The 20,342-nt window shown below is 54.4% G+C and overlaps 1 protein-coding gene across 1 annotated transcript in view; it reads right to left on the bottom strand.

Annotated features, from left to right (window-relative positions):
* The window catches only part of LOC136005892 (hydrocephalus-inducing protein homolog), a gene marked incomplete at its 5' end in the record, with an annotated part of 47,454 nt that overhangs the window by 11,884 nt on the left and 15,228 nt on the right, over nt 1–20,342 (bottom strand). The window contains 14 exons of the mRNA XM_065663783.1: nt 614–751; nt 1,618–1,890; nt 2,485–2,575; nt 4,516–4,829; nt 5,559–5,702; nt 7,379–7,522; nt 9,622–9,862; nt 11,365–11,603; nt 14,422–14,574; nt 15,949–16,113; nt 16,572–16,707; nt 17,981–18,081; nt 18,664–18,899; nt 20,171–20,231. Coding sequence (XP_065519855.1) covers nt 614–751; nt 1,618–1,890; nt 2,485–2,575; nt 4,516–4,829; nt 5,559–5,702; nt 7,379–7,522; nt 9,622–9,862; nt 11,365–11,603; nt 14,422–14,574; nt 15,949–16,113; nt 16,572–16,707; nt 17,981–18,081; nt 18,664–18,899; nt 20,171–20,231 — 2,436 coding nt within the window. The remainder of the gene's footprint in view (nt 1–613; nt 752–1,617; nt 1,891–2,484; nt 2,576–4,515; nt 4,830–5,558; nt 5,703–7,378; nt 7,523–9,621; nt 9,863–11,364; nt 11,604–14,421; nt 14,575–15,948; nt 16,114–16,571; nt 16,708–17,980; nt 18,082–18,663; nt 18,900–20,170; nt 20,232–20,342) is intronic.

Raw genomic sequence — 20,342 nt, 5'->3', positions numbered from 1 at the left:
CTGAGTCTCACTGCTCTTCTGCTCACAGGGTTTACCCTCTGCTAGCCAGAGCCAGGCACAACAAACCAAAGCTCTTTCACCAGCTGCTCTGGAAGAACGGAGAAGGGCCTCTGCTTCCAGCAGGGCCAGCAGCTCCTGGCAGCAGCTTGCAGGAGAGGACATCAGCATGTCACCCCTCAGACGGACAGGCACTGAGGAAGGTGGAAGCCACTTGGCCCTTTGGCTTCCTCTTCCCATCGCAAAAGGGCACCAAGACAGGAACACTGCTCCAGCTCTAAGACACCCAGGCAGGATGACAAGCTGCGATGGAGTGATGCTCCAGTGATGGCACAACCAGAGAGCTCAGCACTCAGCTCCAAAGAGCTCCCGGAGCACTCGTGCCTCCCACTGGTGCTTGCTGTAGGACAGCAGAGCCAGCGGCGCCCAAGGACAATCAGGGGCTCCGTTAGGATTCTGCTCGATGGACCTCCTCTGCCTCTGCAACAGTCGCTCACAGCCCTGTGTCTCCTGGCTGGTTTTGGACGGGGCTTGTGTGTTCATTCCCCCTGTTTTCCCCCAAAGCGCTCTCCTGGGCAGCCTGACACAGGCCGGGTGAAGCCCTTGTGCTACTCACCCTGCTGGGCACGACCAGGGGCACGCCAGGCAGAGGGCTGGCTGCAGTGCCTGTGCCGGGGCTCAGCACCGCAAAGGCAAATCCCAGCTTCCCGCTGTTTTGCAGGGTCAGCGCTGCTTCTGTGACTTTGTTAAACACCTGAGCAGAGGACAGAAGAGCAGGAAGTTACAGGCACACGTCTGCTGCCAAGAATTTCATTCCTCTTCCATCGTGTTGAAAGCAAAGGAACACAGCCCAGAAGCAGGGAGCGCACAGGAGAGATGGGCACTGGGCTCTCTGGGTTAGCCTGGGCAGCCCGCGGCCACAGGGTACCCCTGGGCCCTACACAGGAACAGCTATTTGTGGCAGAGGTGCAATAGCAACCATGGAAAGATCAGTAATAAAGCAAGTAGGGGACACAAGCTCTCTGCACTTGAAGGTGTCACCCAACTGCGAGCTGAAACACAGGAGGAGGCATTGGGGCACTTCAGGAGAAAAGGCACCTGCACACAAGTATTTGTGGGCACAACACAAGCCAAAAGGGAGGGAGAGAGGGCAACGCACACAGGGCCAACAGCTGGAAACAGCTGTGGGGGTTGTAACCGGAAAGAAGTACAGTGAGGGTTATTCAGGGACATTCTATCCGGCTACGGTGACTGGAAGCCCAGGTCAGCTGCCTCCTTGGTTGATGAATCAGGAGCATTAAAAGAGAGCACCTCATTTGGGCTTTAGGAGCAGATCAGCGGATGGATGTCTCAGGGACACATCCCTCTGCAGATCACCACTGGGATCCTGCCTGCCCCAGGAGGCAGCGTTAGTTAGAGGAGGGATTCCCAGCTTTGGGCTGGGCTGGGGTGGAGATGGCCATTAAACGCCAGCTTGGAGGTATCCCCCAAACGTTGGACTTCCAAGCCACAGAGCCAGCGAAGCAGCTGGGAAGGGGGGAGAGCCCTGGACCCGGGTGGGCAGCAGCCCACCGGTCATGCTTGGAGGCAAGGAGCACTGACAAGAGCAGCGTGCGGTACCTGCAGCCCGCAGTCGATCTCGGTGGTGTCCAGGAGGTAGCTGATGCGCGAGGCCTCCCCACGCAGAGCCACCTCGTAGCTCGGGCCTCCCTCCACCCTGCACAGCGCCGTGACCTGGCTGACGGTGTTGGCGTGGCCGAAGAAGGAGAAGGAGACGCGCTGGCTCTGGCCCGGCTGCAGCTCACCGTGCAGCGGCAGGATATCGAAAACCTGCAGGCAGGGAGGAGAGATCCACACGTGGAGCACGGGACTGATGCAGGAGAGCAGCCTCAGCTTGGGACAAAGGACAGACGTGGCTGCAGGGGCCTCTTCCTCAAACACAGGCAACATCCTCCTCATCTCACACTGCAGACGCTCCACTCACCAACGGAGAGACCATGGGGAAAACCTTCTCCCACAGTCCCAATTAATGCAGTAGCTAATACACTACATTCATTTGTGGTGTCTCCTGGCAGCAAGAAATTCTCTCTGCTGCAGAACTTGCCTTCAAAAACACCTTTTCCTGCCCTCAGAAGAACACGAGACTGGGAGCTGAGAGCCTGTGGAGCCGGGGGCAGGATCCAGCCCAGCTCCTCGCACTCCTCATGCTTTTCCCTGTCTCTGATTCACATCCTGCTCTCTCCAGATGCTGCAGCAACTGCTGCCGCAGCAAATGCTGCTGCAGCAAATGCTGCTGCAGGAATTTCCTACCCACCACTAGATGAGGACCAAGATGGATAAAGTCCTCCATAGCTGCCGCACAAGGAGTGTTCTTGACCAGCCCTATAACACCTCCCATGTGGCGTCTCCAATGACCAGCGATGCGCTTGTTATGACATGAGGCCACTCTGGCAGCAGCACCCAGGACACCAGTGGGAGTGGGAGTACGTAACTGCTTGCTACACTGGAAATGTGGAAGTGAGACAGATTCCCACTTATCTCCTCCACACCCAAGGCGAGGGGCTCTGTCTCCATGAACCTGGAAAAAGAACAGACCTTTGCTCAGGGACCTTGCAGTGGGAGGGAGGGAAGTCTGCACAGCAGCTCCTCGGCAGGATGGGGCCCCTGCGGGGGCATCAGTGGTGTGAGCTCAGCAATGAGCTCCAAAACTGGGATGGAGCAGGTCAACGCCTGGCAATGACACTGCTATAGCAGCGCTGCAGGCAGCTGGCAACTGCTTGCCTCCAGATCTGCTATCTCCTGCTGCGTGATTCTGAAGATCCATTCCGTCACTGGAGAAAACACCTTGGTGCAAAGGCTTAGCTCAGCTTTGAGCTCTCAGAGGTCCAAGGGCTGAGGCTTAGGGTTAGTCTGTCTCTAACCACGTGGGTCTACAACAAGAGTAACCACGAGAGATTCGTGCCTCAGAAGTCAGAGAAAGGGCACACGTTGGTCTACACTGCCTATGTCCAGCCACACAGCAACAGTTGGATTGTGTTGCTCATATGATCACTCTGCCCCAGGTAGCAGCAATGACCAAAGAGCAAGGAGGAAAGAACGGGCTGGACAATTAGAAAGAAAAAAATGTAAACACACAAAGTCTTGTTGAGGCAGAGAAACAGCATTTTTCTCTCCTGACCAAAATAAACGTGCGCGACTGATCCTGGGAGTCTCTGATGACCAGCTCCAGCAAGGTCCCAGGTAGGGAAAGTTCCAGTCTTTGATCTCCCCTTCATGAGACCTGATGCTTGATTCCCTCCATGTCAGACTGAGTTAGAGCTGATGATTTAGAATACCAACAGTGCTTAGTGTGGACCAGAAATAACATCTGACACGCTGCCCTTCTGCAGGCTCCTAATGAACACTTTGAGTGTTTGGTGGTAACACCTTGGAGACCATCTTCATTTCCAGCTCTGGCACACAGCATCTCATGGTGTCTGCTGAGCACCCCGGAGTGCCCCAGTGCCCTGGTCGTCTCCCCCAAGCCCTCCTAATAGCCACAGCTCATCTCCAGTTCCCAAGAGGTCACCTCCTCCGAGTCAGATCCCAATTCCCTTCACACAGCTGCTTCTTGATCGTTTCCCTTGTTTGTAATAACAGCGCTTCAGTGCCACGTGGTGAACTTTGCTGCGTTTCCTAGGGCATTACGGAAAACCATTTGCTACCATCCTTCAAACTGCCCAGAGCAGACTTTTGTGCTATGCAGAGAAGCCGCAGCAGAAGGAACACTAGGAATGTGCTTCTAGATGTGCTTCAGCACCACTACAAGTTTGCTCTTGGCCTTGGAAACCATAGACCACCACTGCATGGTCCTCCTTCCCAGGGATGTCCATACAAGGGCTCCCTCCAGCATCTACAGCTGGACCTAAAGTCACAGCAGAACCTGCCATTCCTCACTAAAACTCTACATAGCTCTTCTGTGAATGTGACGTGCAGTTCAAGAGATGAACACTCACTTCAAGGGGCTGTTTGCCTCAGGCCACGAAGATCTGAGAAAGCAGCTTTCTACATCAGCCCTCCTGCCCCCAGGAACCCATGCAGGCCTACAGCAAAGCAGAGCAAGGGACTGCGACAGCAGTGTGTCACTCTGATGGCAGTGCCTGGGTAGGATCTTAGTACAAAATGACAACAGATGGGCTTAGCAGGGAAGGACACCTTCTACATCCGCTTCTCCAAGTGCCGAAGCATGGCTTTGCAGCTGCAGAGATAAAGCAGGACTCCAGCTTATGGCTATGTGAAAAGGGTCAGTAGTGTCCTACAGTCCCAGCCTGGCTGGAGAATGCTGTCTCCTTCCCAGCATCAAACCGGCGGAGATCACCTGTTCCCTGAGCACCTTGGCTGAGCACAACTCAGAGGTGTGATTTCCTCAAGGGAAGGTTGAAAACGATTTGGCAGATCAGGCAAATGGCCTCGGGCTTTGCAAACCACAAACAGGACATCAGGAAGAAGAGCTTCCAGGAGAGGGAGAGGTGCGCATACCTCACTGGGTTCACCTGGCTGTCCTTCAGGAATGCCCAGTGGTACTGGACAACCAGTGGGCTGCAGTTGGTCATCTCCATGTAACGCACATCCTTGCTGTCATTCAAGATGCAGCCAAAGTCCACGGCCGTGCTCTGGATCTGGAGATTCGGGAAGTAGACTTCTCCCCGGACGGTGACCTGCTCTTCGTGAGGATGCTCCAGGAACTTGATCTTCAGAGCCTTCTCCGCTGCCCGGATAAGCAAATCCTCCTCATAAGCAGGGTTAAATCCGATGCAGAGTTGAAGTTCCTCCCCTGTCCTCAGCTTCATGGGCTGCAAGGAGATGAAGAGAAAATGTTCAACGTGTGACCCCAACACGGGCTTCTGGCTTCATCCTTCATTTTCTTCACGCTGTCTGACCAAGCACCGCACTTTTTTCTGAAGCTGCCTGAGGCTCACGGTTCTGTGCTCTGCACCAATACAAGAGGAAATCCACGTTGGTCTCCTGAATTCTGGAGCCGCAGAAGCCACCTGCTAAACACAACCAAAGCAGCACTCTGGCACCCAGGCCTTCGCCCTCTGGAGGAACTCCTTTAGCCTGCAGCACAGCGGTGGCTGCACCTCTGACAACACGTGCACTGCAGAGCCCATGCCCAACACCTTCCGCACACACCAGGGCAGGAGCCAGACAGCAGCTGGAGAAGCCTACCTCAGCCTTCCCAAAGGCAGGGCTGCCCTCAAAGACAGCAAGCTGTTCCCCAGCTTATCTGAGGATGGCTGCTGGAGAGCTGGCATGCCTTCCAGCAGACACCTTTCCTACAGCTTGCCCACAGCTGGGTGCCTGCTCCCTCCTCCCCCTGTCTTCAAGCCAGGAGGTCTCTTCCCGATTCAGATGGCATTCTGTTTCCTTCAGCAGCTCGTTTCACATCTGATTTAGCTTGGGCCACTTTACTGCAGACTCTACAGAACACACTTCCATCATGGAGGACCTCCCAACAGAGACACACCACCACGTTCATCCCTCTTCAAAGCCCAGCAGCAAGAAAGTCCGGGGCTGCTCACCTGAGCATCTGCAGGGAGAGGCTGCTGGTCCGCAGTGCAGATGGAGAAGGGCTGCTCTAAGGCAAGGACCACGCTGAGGGGCAGCGAGCACATGTTCTTTACAGAGAGAGGCTTGTACATCACAGCCAGGACATCACCGGGGTGCTACAGAAACAGGAGACAAGAAAAAATGACCTTGAAGTGGCCATGGACCTCCTCCCCTTCAGACGCATTTCAAATTTTCCAACCCCAAAAGTGCATCCATCTCTATTTACTCTTTTGATTGGTTTCTACCCCTCTGCAAAGGTTGTCCTCCAACTCTAGCAGACGCTTTCGCGTTTAGAACCCACAGCCTTCCCCAGGGGACAGGGAAACAGTCTCGCGTACAGATGAGGGAGCAGCCCCCCAGAGGAGGCAGCTGCTTCAGCAAGATCCAAAACAGAAAGTGAACCCACTCTGGCTCCAGTTGTGTGTCCTCTCCTGCCCAGAGAGCACACACAGGCACAAGGCACAAGGCCATTTCCACTCCCATACAGTAGTTTCTTACCACCCTATCAGCTCTGCCAGGCCCGCAAGGCAGTGATGCTGCTCAGAGGAGGCAAGCAAGCAGGATATGGCCTGCAGCGGACAGCCTGCAGCAGCCCGAGGTCAGCTTTGAACATTCACGGGCACATGCAGACAGCTCCAAACCTCAACAGTCTGGCCGCAACCTGCTGCCCCTGCTCCACTGACAAGATGTTGCAGCCTCAAAGCTAAGCTCAGCCTAAGCCTTTTCCTCCTGTCCATGCATTGCTCCGCGCTTCCTGCATGGTTTATCTAAACTAGACAGTCTTTGGGAAACTAATTGTGGATGCATTGGCATCCAACTCCTGCAGTGTCGCAGCACGCAACACATGGGAGCATGTGGCATCAAGCAGACCACAGGCAGACATCAGGGGGAGCTGAAAAGCTTCTGATTAGATGTGAACCGCCTGCTCACAGGATTTGTGCTTCTCTGGAAGCCTGGGAAGTGGAGGAGAGACCTGAAACCGCAGAAACTAAATCATGAGCTATCTGCTCTTTTTCAGACACCTCACGCGACGGGGAAAGGTGATGCAGGAGTCGGGATCCAGACACTAAAGGGCACACACGTTGCACTGATGCTCTCATCGCTGCAGCTGAAGGGCACTCGTGGGTCCTTTGAAGAAGGTGAGGCTTGGGAAAGGCAAAGAGGCAGCACCCATACCGACGGCAGGGAAGGCAAAGAGGCGCAAGAGATGCCAGTTTTTCCTCATCAGCTTGAGGAGTTGACAGGAATCTCAGCTTTTCTCAGCTTCCCTACACGATCGCTGCTCGGACATCACCACACCTTGGAAGATCCTCAAAACCCTGACTACAGACACTGGCGTCTCTCTAGAGGGGGGCATGCTCCCCCTCGCCAGAGCAGCTGTAATCTCAGTTCTACCTGGCTCAACTTAGAGAACAGCCTCATCTCTAGCAGCATCCTCACTCCTCTCACCACCACCTCAGGGAGGGTGAGGAGGGATCTGCTCTCCACCTGCAGCCCCAGCACAGCAAGTGGCTCTTCCAAAGCCCACGCTGCTCTCACGGGTCCCACACCTCAGCCCGTGCCCTTGGCTCAGCAGCTCAATTCTGTCTGCACCTCGAGAAGGGCAGAATAGAGCTGCGGAGACTGTCCCCAGCCCCACAGGGGTGAAATAATGATCTCGGCATTCATGACAAAAGCTGGGCCTGGCTCAAGTCAACAGCCAAAGCTCTGTGGACTTGGAGAACTTCCTCCTTAGGACACAGGCACACCCCAGCCACACCAGTCAGTGCCAGGATGCAATGCAGAGACTCACCTTCTCCACCCGGAAAGTGATTTCTCTGCTGGATATTTGCAGAGCAGGAGCAATGAACTCGCACGTGACGTCCACCTGCACGATCAGATTCTTCACTCCCTCCTTGCCCACGATGGCGTGACACAGCAGCTTCTCCTTCACCACCTGCATGCGAGCCACACGGCCCCCAGCGGGTGTTATCAGGGTGTCCACAAAACACACTGCATCTTTGAGCCGCCCACCCACACGCCCCATTACTGCATGAAGTTACAGCCATTGGTCTCCTCAGGAGCCCTCTCTTCTTTATAAGCTGCATCCTCTTTGTTCTGCACTCACGCGTCCCTCGTGTTACAACCCAACCACCACAAAAGGCCCTCAGGAGTCTTGTGCTGCCTACAGCTCTCAGAACAATCCCTGCCCAAACGGTTATTGCTTTGCTTTGTCCCACTGCCAAACAAAATGCTTACCGAAAACTGTAGGAACTCATGAAAAAAAAACAAACCAGACTGTATGAAGGGAAACAGGGGATAGAAGGATCAATGCCAGCAAATCCTCCCTTGCAAGTTTAGTGGAAAGGATCCCTGGGAAAACCCCGAACAGACAGCCTGCCTTCCTAGGATGTACTGTGTCCCCCTAGACCTGCCTGTAAAACAAACCTCCCCAGGAAAGAGATGTCTTCAACCTGGCATGAAAACCCTCTACTTAAGCTGGATGCTCTTACATCCAAGACTTTTCCTGATTCCTCCTCATGGTTTCACTTCCCCACATTCCTCCCTTTTTTTCTCTCTCTTCCCTCTGATAGACCACCACAACCCAACTCCTCCTCAGAGCCTAGAGACGTCAGAATCACCTGTGCTGCACGTGCACCACAGGGTCTTGGGCTTCTAACCAGCCTCAAGAGTATGAAGTTCCCGAGACCTAGGGAAGGTGGAAGACCCAATCCCAGGCTCTTGGCTTGGACTGCACGAGCCAGGTAGCCACAGCTGAGCTCACAGATGCCCATTTGGCTTTCCAGGAAGGCACCCTCACCAGTGGCCTGACCATTTCCCTTCTGGTTCCTTCTTCCCTCTTCATCAAAGCCTCATGGGCTCAGGACTGCACAGGGACAGTCCCATCGGAGTCAACCAGCTGAGGGATCAAGTCTTCCTCAAGCTACCACTCAGGCAATCCTTTAAAACACCTCTCAAACTCTAGCAGCAGCAGGAGCTTAATGCACATTTATTCCCCATTCACTTAAACACTTGTGCCCAGTGCTCCTGGAGCCAGGGAAGGCACACCGGGGTCAGATGGCAGCTCCTCTGCAGAGCTGGATTTCCCCCGGAGAGAAGGGTCCAGGGAGGAGAACACTCAGTGACCCTGCTGAAATCTGCCCCTCTGAGCTGCAACCCAAGGGTGCTGCAAGACCTGCCTGCCCTCGGCACACGGGGGCTGGCTGAGGGAGCGGGGCGAGCGCTGATGGGAATACTGACACAAGTCAAGCTCTCAGTTCTAATGATCCCTGGAACACTTTCCCATGTGGACGGACATCATTCGGATCATTAGAGCTGGCACACTGGGTTCATTTCTCTCGTCCCGGTCTCCGGGCCGGACAAGCTCCCGGCCCGTGTCTGTCTACAGAGGAAAATCAATGCTGCTCCCAGACACTCCCTACCTTCCTGGGTGTTTTGTTTCACTCGCTGCTTCCCCACACAGACAACTGGCCATTTCTTTAGTTACTTTCTGCCTGGGCTCCCAGTCTACCTCTAACTTTAAGGCCAGCTGAGAAAACTGGGGCTGCTCAGCCTGGAGAAGAGAAACCGCGGGGAGACCTCAGAGCAGCCTTCCACTAGCTGAACGGGGCCTACAAGGATGCCGGACACGGACTCTTCTCAGGGACTGCAGCAACAGGACAAGGGGTAATGGACTTAAACTCAAACAGGGCGAGTTCAGGTTAGATACAAGGAAGAGGTTCTTCACTGTGAGGATGGTGAGGCACTGGCACAGGTTGCCAAAGCAGTGGTGAATGCTCCATCCCTGGCAGGGTACAAGGCCATGCTGGACAGAGCCTGGGGCGAAAGGCCTTCAAGCCATGTTTTGCTACCACCAAGTTGGCTTTATGGTAGCCATGGAACTCAAAAAGCCTCAGCAACTGATGGTGGCGAGCATGGAAAGCAACTGGTGCTGCCACGGTAACTTATGGCAGGAAACCAGGTTCTCAGAAGCACTTGCCCATTTGCTCAGGCAAATGTCAAGGGGCTGCACAAATGCCCTGATGCAGAACTCACCTGGGGGGTGCTGCAGGAGCCTTTCAGCACCACCTCCGCTGTCTGGCCGGGCATCAGCTCCGTCCTCAGCGGCTGAAGCTTCAGCACGGGGCCACAGGAGGAAACCTTGCCCTTGCTCTTACTGATGCGAGGGAGATGCTTGCGCTGCTTAAGTGTGGTGCCACCTTCTGTGGTCCAATAGAGCAGATGGGTGCGTCGTCCTTTGTTTGTCATCTTGAAGCGGTAACAGCAGGGATCCAGGCTAGAGGAGAAGCAGAGACACAAAATGGCAGGGGAGCTGCTATTTGCCACTGGTCACCCAGCTTCAGCACCCTGAGGGCACGACCTGACTGCACACTCGGCTTCACCAAAAGCCAGACCTTGGCTGCCCCTAGGTTTGTCACTATCCAGCAGCTGCTCTGCTGGCACCCTTCCAGCAAGGAAGAGCTTCGTAAAGAGCCGGCCCCACATGCAAGTAGCTGGAGGAACAGCCTCGCTGCCACTCCACCTTCCCCTTGGGAGCTGTTGTTCATGCCTCTGAGGCGTCTCGTAGGGAGCATCCAACCCTCATTGCCCCCAACGTACCACCCTCTGGTGGCGGCTCTGCAGCCGACAGCAATGGCAACAGCTCCAAACTGAGCCCGCGGGCAAAGACATAAAGGGGGGCAGAAGACAACTACATGAATCACACGGACACTGTCCCCTCCATTGTGCAGCCAGCTTGTGGCTGCACTGAGCACAGGAAACTCTGGACAAGCACCAGCCTCCCTGCGATGTCCCTGCGTACGTGGAGGGCTCGTGGGTGCGTATTTTACCTCTCCAAATCTATCCCAAGTACTTAAGGTAGGATTAAGCTGCTCTTTCTACCCCAAGAATTCAGGTATTGGAGCACCACGGACCCTCTTTGCAGCCACAGAAAGGAAGAGCCACCCCAAGAAGACTGTTCTTCTTCTATGAGGAGGTTTCCAACACAAGGCAAACAGCACTTTTTTCCTCCTGTCTCCAAGAACATGACTGGTTTCAGACACACACGTTGGGACCACTGAATCCTCTCCTTCCAGCTCACCAATTTCAATCGAGACTCTTCATTTATCCCACTCCACCTCAGCAGACTTCCACACATCCTCCCCCTTCCAGAGCTGGTCCTGCATCCACACTCGCTTGCCCGTGCCTCAGGAAGCAGGCAGGAGAAACCAGGGAAGAGCCACCACGTCTAATAAAGAGCAACCGGGCACGGAGTGGGGGAGAGGAGCCAACTGGGGGATGACACAGGGCAAAGAAATTCTGCTGCTCCTCCAGGGCTCCTGGCCAGAGGGGAAATAAACCAGCGCCATTCATTCAGTCGAGGAGCTGCTAACAAGCTACTGCCCAGGCTTGCTGCTGCTCTGAGATCTTACTCCAGACGGAATGGCAAAGCAAGCAATATCACTGCAGAGAGAAACATGTCTGTACTTGTAAGGAAGCATTTCTCAGCTGGAGGCTTCCAGGACCTGCTCTCTTCCTCCAAATCTTTGTTTGATAAAGTGAGGAGACAAATGGATTATGACTAAAGACAATTCAGCAACAACTTAGCAACTGCTCTCCAGCTCGGTGGCTTTCAGAGTACCTACTGACTTGCAGATGGCCATAAAATGTTTCCAAAGGAAGCCCTGTGGCTTCAGGGAAGCAGAGCCAGGACTGTGAGCACTGAAGAAGCTTGAGGGACTGCAGCAGAACTCCTCCTTGCTGAGCCCATGGGGAAGTGGGAGCTGAGAGATTCCCTACCTGAAGCAGGGCGCCAGGTTGAGCTCCGGGCCAAAGGGTTTGTCAATGACAATCGTGGTGCCAACGCCAACAGCCTGGACGGGGATGACGTAGGCACGACTGTTCTCAATGAACAGCACCACCTCGTCCTTGAATTGCTCCGTGTCATCCAAGTTTGCAGTGACAGCCAGAGACACCTCGGCCTTGGCAGGGATCACTCCCTGACTGGGTCCAACGGTCCAGCACGAGTCTGCACCAGCCTGGAAGACAAACAACACTCATTTAGGACGGAAACCACGGACCTGGCTGCCACCAGCCAAGGCCTGCCCAGACAACACGTTCACACCGAGCCAGTGGGTGTGAAGATTCCACTGACATTCATGTACAGCTTCTCTGGCTCGTGCTGACACAGGGCAGCTCGCTTGGAAAGGAGCCCTGAGAGCTCCGCTCCAAACGTGAATCTGAGAGTCTGCTCCCTGACAAAGCTCATTTATCAAAGCTTGGCAACAAGCCCGCCAGAAAATTGTACCCCAGAAACTATTCCTGAGGAATGAGGATGGGGGTCTCAACGGAGCCAGACCTTCAACTCCCTGGCGTGACCCAGCACAGCCCTGCTGGGCCCGCCCAGGCCAACAGCCCACGCCAACAGCCCAGGCCAGGGGAGGACGATTTGCATCCTCTCCTCATTCTTTCAGTCAGCATCTGCTCTGGCTCCAAGGGGCAGCACCGTGCACTGCTGAACAGGAGACCTGCCAGGGCCACAAGGCTCTGCCGAGACACATTCCCTTGGGTTTCTAGGTCAGCTTCTGCCTGCCCCCAATCCAGCCTGTGTCTCAGAGACAAGAAACCTCTTGGAGCCACGCTACAAAATACCCCCACTTTCAAGACAAATACCCAACCTCTGATAACATCTCTGCTACTTGCTTATCCTTGAGTGCGCCGCAAAATGATGCCGTAGCTGCATGCACTGCATGCACAAAGACAGTGGCTATTTCTGACCCTATAGCAGCTTCTTGTACTATTGGGCATCAGAGCTCCTGAGTAACCAGTAAGGGCTGGGATCCACCACTTCAGAAGTTCACCACGATAATCAGAATCTTATCCCAGCACAGACGTCCATCGTGAATGAAAGCTTCCACAATCTGGTTACAATGGACACCAGTGTGCAGCTGACGGATGGAGGGAAGGAAGGAGAGAGGGAGGAAGGGACGGATAGCTGCCCCAAGGGATGACTGAGGAGACACCACAATCAGCTCTCTTGAATCTGTTTACAGATGAGTCACTGAAGTGATCTGGTCACTCTGGCCTTGCACAAGTGGCAGAGGAAGCAGAACTCCACGTTACAAATGCAGCTGCACTTGATCAAGCCGTAGCTCTAGCGAGAGCCGTAGCTCTAACAACAGCATTCCCATTCCCGTAGCTCTAACAACAGCATTCCCATTCTCAGTCAGGCTGAGTCACTGTCCTCGTAGGGCTGCTCATGAAGGGGAAATAAACCCCGTCCTGCACCAGCTGGCTGCAGAGCCTTGTCCCAGGTGGTTCAGCATTCCCGGTGGGGGGGACCCTCTGTTCTTCATTTCAAAGCTGCTCCTTATCCACACAAACAGCCAGTGGCAGGAAACAGCCCAAAAGCACCCCGAGCCCTGCAGGAGGCGGAGATCAGAGCCTGAGGCTGGCTACATGCTCCCGCCAACAACCGGCCTCCTCCTGCCTCCTCAGCATCAGCATCTCCTCAGCACAAGCACGGGGACCACTGTGGTTTAGCCTCTGCCCCGAGCACCGTCAATGGGATGTTTTACGGGATCAAGGGGCAGAGCTTGTCTCCATTTGTGCTCCCTGTCCACAGCTCACCCCTCCATGATCGCATCTGCCCTCCCTGCCAGGCTGGGGAGGCCAGGGACACCACTCTGCGCATCGCGGCTCTCCAGGGCACGGCTACGGCTTGCCCAGCTGCTGCCAAGCGCAACATTTAAGAACCAAACTGCTCCTGCTTTGCCTTTGGGAAAAGCTCTCAGCTTGCTTCTAGAAGCACAGCTGTCTTGAAGACTTCTAACCCTCTGTAATTCAGTTGCCAATAGGCACAGCGCAACAGGACATGTTTGCTTTCCCCTGACGAGCAGAGTAACAATTGCTTTGCTTACCAGCAAGTAAGAAAGGGCACTGAAGGAGGCAGCTGCTGAGGGCACTGGGGTGCTTGCTCTTTGCAGAGGTCAAAAGCAGATTTTTATGGTGCGGACAAAGCAAGCTGCCTGCGAATCCCCCACTTTGAGGTTCTATTTAACCCCCAAACGCCTGGAAAAGCAGCAGGAGGGAAATTCAGCCCCCTCCTCCTTGCCCAGGGGGCTGAGCCTGTGCTCTCACACCCTGCTGGATGCCTCATGCGCAGACACAACCAAGTCCCCAGCCACAGGCCTGCGTGAAGCGGCTCCAGAACTTCAACAACCCAGCCTGCAGAAGAACAAACCTCCTCTCAAGCCCCTCACAGACGCCCCTCCGGTGGGGAGCACCCCCCAGACCCAGCACACGAGCCCTTCCTGGCTGCATCAGCCCCTGTCAGAAGACCCCACAACCTCCTTCTGCTCCGCAGCCTGTTCCACCCTGCCGCCTCCAGGAATTAAACAGCCTCTTTCTGCAGCCACATGCTCTACAATGTTACAGAGCACACAGGCTCTGCAGGTACACAACCCTTACAAGTCTGCTTCTGGGCAACAACCCAGCTGGTTTGACCCCCGAGGAGGTGTGAAACCCACTTCACCCTAAGCGCCTTGAGGACAGACCTCTCAGTTCCAAAAACAAAGACTCTCACAGCTAAACGCCTTCCACAAAATAAAGGGAGAACTTGCAGAAATGAACTCCTTTCTGCTCAAACATCTCTGCAAACTCTGTTTTACTGACGGGTGCCCCAGCTACAAGTGCCCCCGGAGCCAGGCTCCTCTTGCTGCACTCGGATGGAACATCTGGCTTTCTCTCTCAGACACATCTCAGTGACGTGGAAATGTTGCATAGAAATAAGTGCTCCAGTCACAGGCTGCTATGGGCCACTCACTTGCTCTGGAAAACAGCCCCAGCGACACTTACCATCTTTGCCGAGAAGGATGCGGGGATGACAGACTGATTGGAGAGGTGAAGGGTCCGGGAAGCATCTTGTAGAACTTGGATGCTGCCAAAATTTATCTCACTTGGGTGCACGTGGACAACTGGTCCTTCTCCAGTGCTCAATAAATGGATTTCCTGCTCCAGGAGGCAGGCAGGAAAGAGAAAAAAACAACAGGGAAGGTTTAGAATGACTGGACAGCTCTAAGGGGGCTCGTAGGCTGAGGGAATTCTGACTGTTTGAAGCTGTCAGGGTTATGAGGCTGAAACAGGAAGGCTGGAGCAAAGGTGGCACCTGGAGTGGTCCCTGCGGATCTGAAAGCCACAAGATCCCATTATGAGGGGATACAGAACCCCCATCTCCCACGCATGCTTTTCACACCTCCTCCATGCTGTCAGCTCTCCTTCCGCTACTCTGTGCCTACGCCTGCTCCTAGTACTGCTCCATCATGCCATAAACCACCCTCCCTGACTGCTGCGGCTGCACAGCCACACTGCACAGGAACTTCTTCAACCTTCCCAAAGCTTCTCCTGTGAAAACCAGTAGAGGCTGGAAGCAAAGCTCTTCTCAGCAGAGATCATGCAAGTTAGTTGCCTCTCATTTGTGCTTGTGTGCATTCCTGGTATTACTTCTTTATTGCACCAAGACATTCATTACTAATTGCATCATTCGAGCAGTATTTTTTTCTGCTGACAGCCTGAGACCCAAAAGTTTGTTCCTGCAGAAGGGGCACAAACTAGCGGAGGAGGAATGTGGATCCTTTTGCTAAACCCCCTTCTCACATCACTAAAACCAATGAGAATTTATCCAGTCCGGCGGGATTTCCCCAGCTCCAAACACCCCAAGCCTTAACCAGGCTTGTAGAGCCTGAAGAAGGGAGGGCTCTGGGGAGACCTTAAAGCACCTTCCAGTGCCTAAAGGGGCCAACAAGAAACCTTGAGAGGGGCTTTGGATAAGGGCCTGCGGGGACAGAACAGGGAAGGACGGCTCTAAATTGACGGGGGGGGGGGGGGGTGGTGATCAATATGGGATCCTGGGAAGAAGCTCTTCCCTGTGAGGGGTGGTGAGGCTCTGGCACAGGTTGCCAAGAGGAGCTATGGCTGGCACAGGCTGCCCAGAGGAGCTATGGCTGCCCCATCCGTGGCACTGTTCAAGGCCAGCTTGGATGTGGCTACCAGCTCCCGAAGCTGCACTCAAGCCATAAGGCAGACCTAGAGGAAATGACACCCAGAAACTCCCATTTGTGCAGGCAACACCCAGCCAGGTTTTGACCAGCATTTGCGGGCTGCGAGCAGCAGCCGAGCACGAGCGCAGCGCCTTGAGGACGGATTGACTGGGCACAGGGTCACTCAGTCCCATGCCTTCTCCAGGCATTAGTGTTGCTTATGCCACGAATGCCTTCTTTCCTTGTAGACAACAGCCATAGATCATTTTCCCTGGAAGAACCCCTGTACGCTCTACATCCCACCAAGATGAGAGGCACAAAGGCACACGTCTGCCCCAGCACTCACCAGTGGGGATTCTTTACTCCCAAACACCGCAACACGAGCAACGGTGTCCTGCTTTCCCGTCACCTGGACTTCCAGTGTGAACGGGATCTCCACCGAGCTCTGAGGCTGGATAATCCCACGGGGCTCAGGGCTGGAGTACCACACAGCAGCAGCATCCTTGTTCTCCTATGAGGGACAGAACCAAACACGGCTTCAGACTGACCTTTGAGGAAACTTTCAACTCTTTAACATCTACCACAACGCCAACTCACACACGTGTCTAAAAATGCCTAGGAGAAAGCAGAAAGGCACAACTCAAGATGCAAGACATGTATGGGTTCAGCATCCTGAGGGGGGCCAACAGCTGCTGCCTCCACAACCCCCCGTCCCGTGCTGGCAGCCTCCTTGCAGCAGCTTTTCACAACCCTACAAGTTCTCCCGCATTGAAAGCATCCCGAAGACTAGAATATAATCTGCTTCCTGGAGAGTTTAAGCTGCTTCCTGGAGTTGATATTCAGGTAGCTTCCTGTTCCCAGCAAACCTTTAGGGTTGAATACAAACCAGCAACATCTTAACCAAACCCGGTTTTTCCCTAACAAACCCCTAGGTGACATTGGAGGCAGGAGGCAGATGCGATGCCAAACCTGAGGAAGAGCCCAGTAGCAGCCTGGAAGGTTGCTGTCGTTCACAAGGGTCAGCATCTGCTGGTAAGGGACTTTGAGAGAGCATCGTCCAAAGGTCAGAGCCGGGTGGAGCACTCGCAGCGGGGGAATTACACATCTAGGCAGAGAGATGAGCAAAAGGGAATTAGATTCTGACACAGCGTTGCTTACTTGTTTACTTCTCAATGAGCACCAAATGGAGCACGACCCATTTGTCACCGTCAAATAGACATTTGATACGCCTACAGTGAGAAACAGCCTTCAACTTCTTTTTACCCAACAACCTCTTGCAAAAGAGGGGCAGACCCTGAGTCTCAGCATCACAAAAGCTGCTCAGTGCCCAGGCAGAGCACAGTGCCCTGTCCCAGGTCAGCTTTGCCCCTCTTTTGCCCCAGGAGGCTCGCAAGGACACTCTCAATGGCCCCCAGCGAGGTGTGAGCTCTGAGGGAGCTTTCCCACCGAGGAGCAGCGCTCGCCAAGGCTCCAGGAACACCAGACTCCAGTGTCTCAGGGAAAACACCGCTGTGTCCCTGCCTGAAATCCAGCCCTTTACCCCAGCAACGCAGGGTGCAGGCCACCACCTGCCCTGCGCCGTGAGCGATAACCCTCTCCCAGGCCCTGTGGCTGCCTTGCTCCTTTCCCCACGGGTCCGCACGCCAGCTGCTCCCATTTGCACTTGTTCTACACAACTGCAGCCCAGGCACTGACTGCACAACTCTGCCCGGGAGAGGGAACAGCACCGGTGAAATGCATCCCTCTTGCCGTTGAACTGACGCCCACCGCAGCACAACAGGCCTGAATGTGGCTGAAGCAAGAACAACTTTGAGCTTAACTCCGAGAACATCAATGCTCAGCAGAGCCAGACGGAAGCACAAAAACCTGAGCTCACCTTCCACACCAAGGACTACTTTGTCTGTCACAAGATCTCGCCTTTACTTTTCCCTCACCAGTCCTGCCCTAAGCCCCTTGCCCGTCTGCACAGCCCCTCCTTAACTGAGGCAGACAACAGCTTGCAGCAGCTGCTTGCTGTGGCCCAAACCAGTCCTGGATTCTGGCCACAACCCAGCACAAGTCCAACACTTGCAGGAAGGAGGAGAGGCGGCCCTTTGGAAACATTACACCTCAAGCCCCCAGAGCAGGCCGATAAGGAATATAATCACAGTTTCCTGTAGGAGAAGGCCCTGGGCCGTGCCTGTGCCTGAGCACAAGTGCTGCTCATCATGGACTGCTTTCCATGCGCTGCTGTTCTCCTGTCTAGCTGGGCAGAACTAGCTCATTGAGCAATGCTCCTCGTTTGGAGCTGGAGCCAGCCAGCTCTACGCAAGGCAGCACCACTTGCTTCTGGCAGATGCATAGGGAAAGAAGAGGGGCTGCAAGGGAAGCGTTGGTACCTGGCTCTGACGGGCAGTGATAACACCTCTCTGCCAACACCATCCACATCAACCACCAGGGCCAGCTTGTATCTCTTCACGGTGTTGGAGCACAGGGTGACCTGGAAGACAAGAGCATCAAATACTTCATCACTCCCAAAACCCATCGGCCATATGCAGTGCCCTCCACATCTCCTTCCACAGCAAGGAAAGGGAGGATTTAGTAGATATGAGGAAGATGAGGTATCAGGAAGAAGTTCTTCCTTGTGCGGGGGCTGAGGCCCTGGCACCGGTTGCCCAGAGAAGCTGCGGCTGCCCCATCCCTGGCGGTGTTCAAGGCCAGTTTGGATGTGGCTTGGAGCAGCCTCGTCTGGTGGAAGGTGTCCCTGCCCATGGCAGGGGGCTGGAACTGGATGAGCTGTAAGGTCCCTTCCAACCCAAAACAGGCTAGGATTCTGTGATGTTTGCCTTTAATTCTTCTGCTGGTTCATGTGTAGAGCACAGTCTCTGGCAGTAACAGAAGTCTTTGGACAATACCTGAATTACTGAATGCGCTTTGCGTTGCCAGGGCAGATGTAGAGCCCAACACTAGTGCCCAACTCTTACTCGCAGGATGCTCAGAGCCAGCAGTGCTAAAGCCCCCTCAATGCCACCGAAGCTCCAGCTCCACCTCTGAAGCACACAGGGCTGCACTCTTCGCGTACCTGGATATCCAAGTGTCCCTTGGCGCAGATGGTCCCTGTGCAGGGCCTGATAGTAAATTCAGCTGGCTTCTTGGCACCTGGGGCTCGCTTTCTCCACGACGGACCAGTGCTGTCTGACACCTGAGCAAAACTGGTCACGCTGGGTGCTCCCGAGCCGTCCCCAGGAATGCGAAGTTTGAAGTTGAAGGGCACCGAGGAAGTGTTAGTGAGGCGGCAGCACAGGGTGCGAGGAAAGCCTGGGAAAAGGACACAACAGGAGTTTATTATCCCGTGACTCCTGGGGTGCACATCCTGCGGTGATAAAACTGCGCTTGGAGTTTGCCTCCTTTCAATGGCAATTACAGCTGATTGAGAAGCTCTGTGGGGAAGTCGTCGTCAATGACGGTCCCTTTTACGCTTGTCACACAGAAATGCCACTCTGACACAAGTGTCTCTAACTGTGAGGAGCTCTCACCTCCCCCAGACCAGCACCAATTCCTTCTCAACCATGACGGTGCATCCAGAACATTTACTCTCAAAAGTCAGTCCAGAAAAGTCCCTGTGAACTCCACAAACACTCCCACAGTTTTCGAGAGATAAAAGCAGTATGTTGTCATCAAAGAGATGATCCAGGAAAGGAAAGGAAAGATGAAATTGGCAGCCACAGCATGATGCAGAGCACTCTGAAGCAGTTTCTCCAGACAGGAACCTCGGTGCATCTCCTGGTTTGGGACAATCGAGACTGAGCCTGTGGCAGCTCACGGCCCACTTCACTGGAGGCAAACCTGATGCTTGCTCAAGAACAAGCAGGACCTGTGTCTCACCCTCCCGAAGGAGTGGGGACAAACGGCCATGCTGCCTTTCATTACCCCACAAAGGCTGACATGGCTTCAGCTTTGGTACTTGCTTTCCATAATGGAAGCCACTGACACAATCGCAGCTGATCTGGGGGGTTGAGTTCACATTTAAACTTGAGACCATCTCAGTGAGAAGTCCTTTGCGAGACTGAGGTGGAGAACCAGAATCTGCATCTCAGTGGAGAAGCTCTGGGTGCACAGCCGCCAGCTCTATCAGCAGAGCTGGGCTTTTGGTGGGGAAGGAGGAGCCCATGTCTGAAGACATGGGCGCCCAATGCGGAGCTACTGCTTGGCCATGTTACCTGGGAGCTGACAACGAGTTGGCCTCACAGCACTAATTGATTTCTCACGCTAATGGTCAGGTGGGTAAATGGTGCCCTTGCCTCACAACAGCAAAATTCACCCAGGGCACCTACAACTTGCCTTCAACTCCCTTCTCCAGTTGGCCGCGGACAAGAAAGACTTTCACAGTCATTCTGTTGCTGAGGACTGGCAGATTGGGGCTGGACTGACTGTGAGGGACACCAGAGAACACTGACTTTCTACTCCCTCCGTTCTATTTGAACCATTCAATTGGCTCTGTGCCATTCTGTCTGGTTCTGTTTGATCTCATGATGGCAAAATACTGCCTAGACCTCCCACCCTGCAGCCCAAGCCCAGGGCACACTCACCAAAGGAGACTTCACCGAAGCGGAGGGACGATACATTGAAATGAAACGCCGGCCCAGTGACACAGCCACTGTGAGGACAAAGGCAGAGGAGACATGGCCTCGGTTAAAGAGAACTGCAAAGCCTTCAGCTTTCCTTACCGTTCCGGTGGGTAAAAGCCAGCCTGAGAACCTC

This window comes from Lathamus discolor, chromosome Z (genome assembly GCF_037157495.1).
Source record: "Lathamus discolor isolate bLatDis1 chromosome Z, bLatDis1.hap1, whole genome shotgun sequence".
Taxonomy (NCBI): Eukaryota; Metazoa; Chordata; class Aves; order Psittaciformes; family Psittacidae; genus Lathamus; species Lathamus discolor.
The sequence above is the reverse complement of the archived record's forward strand: the minus strand, read 5'-3'. Positions and strand labels throughout refer to the sequence as shown.